Below are 7417 nucleotides of genomic sequence, written 5' to 3' on the forward strand. Positions count from 1 at the left end.
CATTCACTATTGTTTGTCAGGGTAAAATCATTTACAATTTTTAAGAAAAAATTAATATAACATGCAAGTTGACTAATATAACCCTACTATCAATCATTATTAAAATGGTTTGTACTTTTTGAAAATCGTAAAAACAACTTTTTTCATATTAAAGTAGTCTTGTAACTTTAAAATGACTATTTTTTTAAACTAGTAGTTATGCAATTATTAAGGGCAGAATTGGAAAAAAGTGACTAATTGTTTAAATTGACAATTAATTTTGGGCATCTATTTTTAGTATACCTGACAAACAATAGTGGACGGAGGAAGTAATAATGGTAAAATAAGAATAAGATGATAAATTATATCTTGATTTTTAAACTGAAATAGTAAAAATGAAATTTGAATTTTTTTTCTCAGTATAGTGAACAATTAAAAATAGACGGATATAATATATTTAAAGGTTTGATTTTCTTAATTATGAGTAGTCTAGTTGAATTAATATAGCATCATGACAAATTAGTTAATTCCATATGACTAATCAGCTGTAAAATTTTGGAGAAAGCAGCCGGGCGCCGCCGCCACAGCTTCGTCAAGTTTTGATTTTTCTCGAAAGATAATAATATTAACGTTATTTATATATTTATTTTTCTATTTAATGTAAAATAGAAATATTTTTTTCATTAAAGGAAAATACTTTTAACTTTTGAAGTCGTTGTCAAAAATTCTTCCTACAATTTCTATGTCTTTTCTCAAAATTATTTCAACATATTTTTGAGTAGTGAATTTTTACCTACACTGTTTATTGTATATAATAAAATATAAGTAATAAAATAGAATTGGATCAGCATAATTATTGTGAATAGCTCAAGGTATTATTCAAAATAAATTAAAAACAAAAACGAAGGTGTTAAGTTTGATACGATATATTAATCAACCTAGCTATAGTTTAGATTGAATAATTATCATCTATGTCACTGTGTGTAACATGATTAAGTTTAATAGTTTCTTTTTAAAATGTTATTTTATAGAAATTTTTTGCAACATAAAGTATAAAATTATTAATTAAGGAAGTCACTTTGCGTGTTTAGACTAAAAAGGTACTTTCTAGTTTAATGACATTTTGGGTAAGATTACTTCATTTGTCATTAATTATGAATTCAGTTTAGTTTCGTAACTTTCATTCAAATTATATATTTCTATTTTTTTAAATAAAAAAAACCCAATAACTTTAAAGAACTAAAATTTTGAACTTTTAAATTCTAATCTTGGCTTCGCCTCCGACAATAAGATTACACCATTAATTAAACATGCACAAAGTGTGGTTAGTTAAAAGCATGTCTAATTACCTGGGAATTAATTATCAACGAGCTTACGTGTCAAATATTTTAATATTCTAAAAATAGAAAGAGTTGATCTAATTAAACTGAGACAACTAGATTAGGAAAACTTCTTTTCCACTAGATTACTTGAACAAACAAACTTTGTTTTTTTCCCCTATCAAATTAATTTTCAATAAAACGTCTAGATAGAATCAAAGAAGAAAGAAGTGATTTATATCTTTCTTTTAAGATATCCAAAACAACTACTTGATTATTTTTATTATTTGGGTAAATTACAGAAATCACATATTTTTAAGGTACAATTACAATTTATCCCTTAAAAGTTTATAATAACAGAAATCCCTCAAACGGATACAATAATATAAGCGTTGATATATTAATCTGATGCGTGAGATACATTAATCGTTAAGTAAGATACATTACATTTTATACATGATACACTAATCTGATGCGCGAGATATAATAATATAAGCGCTGATACATTAATCTGATGCATGAGATACACTACATGATACACTAATCTGATGTGCGAGATACAATAATATAAGCACGGATACATTAATCTGATGCGCGAGATACACTAATTTGATGCGCGAAAATGAGAGATTTGAAAATTTGTAAAACTTATAGGAGATAATGATAATAAATAAACTAATAGGTGAAATTTCTCTATTTTTTTCTTATTTTAAACTAGAGACCAGATCACAATATAAAATTAACTTCAACAACAGCACAAATTTAAATAATTTATTTTTTGTGTGAAAGTGGGTCCATATAACTAATTTCATTCAATGAACCGACCAACAGATAAAATGATAAAGAGAATGACATTACTCAATTTTGAGTATTATTTATCTCAATTTATATGATATTGAAATTTGGAGAGTCATATAATTTTTATATAATTTGTAAATATTTTAATTATTATTTATGATTTATAGAATCTTTTCATGTATAATTTTTAAATAGTATATATTATTGTATATGTCACGAATAAAATTTCAAGAGTCAGCTAAATATTTATATATTTTAAAAATATATTAAATTTTTAATTATTGTAATTTTTCTTAATTTATGTGGCTTCGATAAAAATTCGAAAGTAGATCATTTTTTTTTAATATGTGTTTTAATATTTCAAATTAATTAATTATCATAATTTATAGTATTTTACGTAACTTTGAAATATACAAAAATAATATCGTTAGTTAAGAAAGGGCACGTCAATGAAAATGTGCTTATTTTAGAGTCTTGCATATATTTAAATAATTAAATAATTTAAATATACTAAAATAGGTTTAGTTAATACATAAATAAAATAATATTATAAATTAACCTATTCAATTTTTACTAAGTTTCATTATTTTTATTTTTCTTTTAAGTACTAATAAAAAGAATCTTTGTTATTCTACTATATTTAACATAGTAAATAAAAATGTGTACAGTATCTTATTTAATATATTATCATAAAATTTGCCATTAAGATAATTTGAATTATATATCAACTTAATTTAAAAATTATTGAATGTAATGTCTGACATATTAACCCGCTTAAACTTAACCATAGTATACATAATAGACTCAACTTTTATGGACTAATCTATCATCATACCCTGTAACAATTAATACAAACATGTTTCGTGTTTTGTGTAGGTAAACTTTTACTCAATCATTGGTTGTATATGTATTTTTTCATTTTAATACGTAACTTCTTAGATTAAATTGTTTCCTTTGATTAATCACAAATTAAGAGTAATTAATTATTTTTTTGTAAAAATTAAGCAAACCACATAGTGTAAAACAGAAATTACCTCCTATCCCTATTCTTTCACAAATTACAAAAATCCCAATTTTTTAATAAGTATCGGATACATCATTACGCCGTGTGATACATTATATTTGATGTATGATTATCAGTTTGTTGCGTGAAGTAAGGGAATAGAAATTGAAAATTTAATTACATCCCCCCAAATACGCTACCGTTATTAAGTCCCTCAAAATATGACTAAATTTATTTGTTTCAAACATTCAGTTTCAGTCTATATGAAACACTAAAATAATTAGAAAATACAAATTTTGAATTGTTTATATCTGTTCGTCCAAAAAAAGATTCAAAAACGTGGTGCATAATTTTTCAGTCACAAAATTTCATTAATGCAATTATTATCATACTTATCAGATACAAAAATGTCATTATTATCACACGTATCAGATACATAATTTTCTGAAGTCCTAACTGAACTAAACATAAAATTAAAAGCGAAAATAAATATTTTTAAACCTCAAAACTCTTCCAAAATCAAAAACTATATTATTATAAGGGCAATAAATACTCCAAAACACTAATTAATATATCTTAAAAAATAAAAAGCATTGCATATGTCTGTGAACAGTAACATAGAAAACTAACTAGCCTACATTAACAAGTTCATTTTCTGCTACTGGGTTTAAGACACTCTTCAGCCTTGGAGGGTCATCATTGTCGCTAACATATCCAGCATTAGCCTTGTCGAGACCATACTTCCATAACAGCGTTGCATATCTTTTGCGAAGATAATCACTTAGAAAGCTATCATATGACATGTTGATTTCGTCACTCAAGAATTCAGCAAATGCAGCTACGAACATTCAGCAATCACTAAAAAAAAAGATTAACATAATGATGTTGATACTTAATAGAAACAATAAGCTTACAGATGATACATAAGAATGTAAAAGTGTAATTGATACATAATTCTAACTACAGATTATAAATATGATGTTGATAATTAATAGAAACAATAAGCTTTCAGACGATACATAGGAAAGTAAAATTGTACTTGAAACATAATTCTAACTACAGATTATAAATATGATGGTGATACTTAATAGAAACAATACGCTTTCAGATGATACATAAGAATGTAAAATTGTACTTGATACATAATACTAACTACATATTATGAATTAGTTAACTTGATACTTAATAGAAACAATAAGCTTTCAAATGATACATAAAAATGTAAAATTGTACTTGATACATAATACTAACTACAAATTATGAATTAGTCAACTTGATACTTAATAGAAATAATAAGCCAAATTATGAAACATTATGTTGTTCTGCAACATACATGTAATCCTCTAATTTGAACTGTAAACTTTCATACACTTTTGAGAACAAAAAAATGACCAATAATGCCTTTTCTGGTAAAATGAATAAATGACACACAAAACAACCATTTGATAGATTAATAATAAATATCAACAGTTCTATCTCATTATTTGAATTTTAACTTTTTGATACATTAGTCGTAATAAATAAACAAATATATCAAAAATTAGGATTTTGTGTAACAAATGAAGAATTTAATCAATATACATAATAACTTTTAATTAACAATAATGTATCTACTATTACACGAAACTCACTACATGTTAATACAGAAAATTTAAAAAAAAAAAGAAAAAAAAATTAAAATACATACCGTGGTAGTGCAGATCTGGATATGGCAGGGGCGACCTTTCTACTCATTTTCTTGGGCGTTTTTGCATGTGCCTCCTTTTTAGTTTTTGACTATTTGGGTAATCCCCATACTAAAAGACGGATGATCCATGAATTATTAGAAAATAAAAAAAAACGAAAAAAAAAATTGAAGATGAAGAGATTGCCTATTTCAAATTCTNTAGTTTTTGACTATTTGGGTAATCCCCATACTAAAAGACGGATGATCCATGAATTATTAGAAAATAAAAAAAAACGAAAAAAAAAATTGAAGATAAAGAGACTGCCTATTTCAAATTCTGAAATTGGTTGAATGGAGTGCGAAATAGTTTGAAATTCAAACTTGGATTATGAATCTGTTGAGAAGATGGAGGAGAATTTTTTGGAAGGGAAGGGTTCGTGAACAGTAAAGTGGGAGAAATTAGAGGAGAGTAAATTTAGGGGTGGTAACTAATGGTTTGAGATTTTTAATAATAATGTATCTACTGTAATTTAGTTTTTGGGAAAACAGGGATTTTTGAATTTTTTTAAAATAGTAGGGAGTTATTGTGAATACATTAACTAAGGTTTGTGTATTCTAGTTATTTTTCCTATTTTTTTCCTCAAATAGTACTCTGTTGTTATTAAGTTTAATTTTCAACTTGATTTCAATGTTATAGGCCCTACATAAGCATTAATCACTATCACGTATTATATGTTGCGTTGGTGACTTATATTCCTTAATCCTTATAATTAAAATAAAATATCCCCCTTTTTGGACACAGTAAAAATTTGACCCACTATTTTAAAGTTCATTAATATAGCCCACATTCATGCATTACTTAATTCACAAAATCCTATTTATATACATCCATCATCAATTTTTTTTATATCACTCTCAAAGTACCCCTAATCCATAAAAGGCAAATATATTTTCTCTTACAATCATGCAAGGAAAAATATCCTTAGATATTGAACAAAATTTTCTTGATACAATGCAACATCTCTTCAATGATCCTGATTTTTCCCAAATATTATCAGAAATTCAAACTCCTAGACAATACTCAACTACTTCTGATCATCAAAAAACGATATTTCCTATAGCGCAAAATTTTGTTCAAGATAATATCCCGATATTACAAGAGATGGAAGAAAATAAGGAGTCAACAACACCTTTGGAGCATAGGCCGAAAAAATATAAAGGAGTGAGAAGAAGGCCATGGGGAAAATACGCGGCGGAAATAAGGGACCCCGAGAGAAAAGGATGCCGGCTTTGGCTAGGTACATATGAGACACCTGAAGATGCAGCATTAGCTTATGATAGAACCGCGTTTAAGTTACGTGGTTCTAGAGCTGTATTGAATTTTCCTCACTTGATTGAATCAAATGTAACAGAGATTAATAGAGTGAGGCCGAGGAGACGTCCTCGTTCTCCGGAGTTTTCATCTTCTCCTCCTCCTCCTCGTTACGTAGGAGATAATAATAATGAGAGTAATAATAACAATACTGATAGGCCGAGTTCAAAGAGAAGAAATGTTGAGCTAATTAATAGCTTAGCTACGGTAAACAATTTAGATGGTCAAAATATTATGGAGAGATGTTTGACGTCTAATTATTATTTTGCCTGAATTAATTACAAGGTCATCATGAAAAGTTTCGTTGTGTTTTCCTTCTTGTTTCTTTATTAAAAATACACTATTGTGCTCCAAGGATTTAATCAACTTTAATTTGTACTAGTTTCATTCATTTACACTATCGATATATGATTTTATTTTTTTCTGGTACAAAAAGCTTATATATTATTTATTAATGGGAAAAAGGACAAATATACCTCCGAACTATCGTAAATGGTATGCAGATATCCTCCGTCATACTTTTGGGACATTGGTGCCCTTGCCGTCCAAAAACTAGAGCATATATGCCCTTCACTCTAACGGAAGACTAAATAGGGACACGTGGCGCAATCTTATCCGTCGATAAATGTCGGATCGGTGGATAAGATAATGACATGTGTATGTCCGTTAGTATAAACTATAAAGGGTATATATGCTCTAGTTTTTGGACAGCAAGGGCACCAATGTCCCAAAAGTATGACGGAGGGTATTTGCATACCATTTACGATAGTTCGGGGGTATATTTGTCCTTTTTCCCTTTATTAATATGCTTCATTACATTGGAGTGACAGTGTAGTACTGCTGCTAAGGTTAGTAGAGGGCATTAAAAGTAGATTTCAATATATGTAGTACTATTTGGCTTTTCATGCCTAGCAAAAGAAGTTCCAGTTTTGTCTGCTTCGAGATCTAGGACAACAAACAACGGTGGAATTGCCCACATCAAAAAAGAGTTCAGTGATTTCAACTTGACACCCTCCTTAACTAGAATATCTACCACTCTATTTGCCTCCCGGTAGCTATGCTGCATCGGAGGGTTCTCCAGTCGCCATATTAGATCCCTACATTCAGACCTACTTTTGGTTTTTAACTTATTTTAAGTCACTTTAAAGTTATTTTAAGTTATTTTTAACCTTGCCAAATACTTCCTAACTTCTTTTAAGTTATTTTTATATTTGTCAAACACTTTCAGAAATTAAAAACTGATTTAAAAGTAGGTTTGACCAACTTTTAAGTCAATCCAA

General features: G+C 27.7%; 1 protein-coding gene across 1 annotated transcript; it reads left to right on the top strand.

Annotated features, from left to right (window-relative positions):
- The first annotated feature begins 5719 nt into the window (after positions 1-5719).
- Positions 5720-6560, top strand: LOC125849121 (ethylene-responsive transcription factor ERF098-like). Its single transcript, XM_049529142.1, has one exon. It carries the CDS (start codon positions 5730-5732, stop codon positions 6408-6410), a length of 681 nt encoding a protein of 226 aa, XP_049385099.1. The 5' UTR covers positions 5720-5729; the 3' UTR covers positions 6411-6560.
- Positions 6561-7417: the final 857 nt, after the last annotated feature.

Source organism: Solanum stenotomum, chromosome 1 (genome assembly GCF_019186545.1).
Source record: "Solanum stenotomum isolate F172 chromosome 1, ASM1918654v1, whole genome shotgun sequence".
NCBI classification, from domain to species: Eukaryota; Viridiplantae; Streptophyta; class Magnoliopsida; order Solanales; family Solanaceae; genus Solanum; species Solanum stenotomum.

Excerpts from the sequence above, each read along its gene's own strand:
- LOC125849121 (XM_049529142.1), top strand. The coding sequence starts at position 5,730 with ATGCAAGGAAAAATATCCTTAGATATTGAACAAAATTTTCTTGATACA.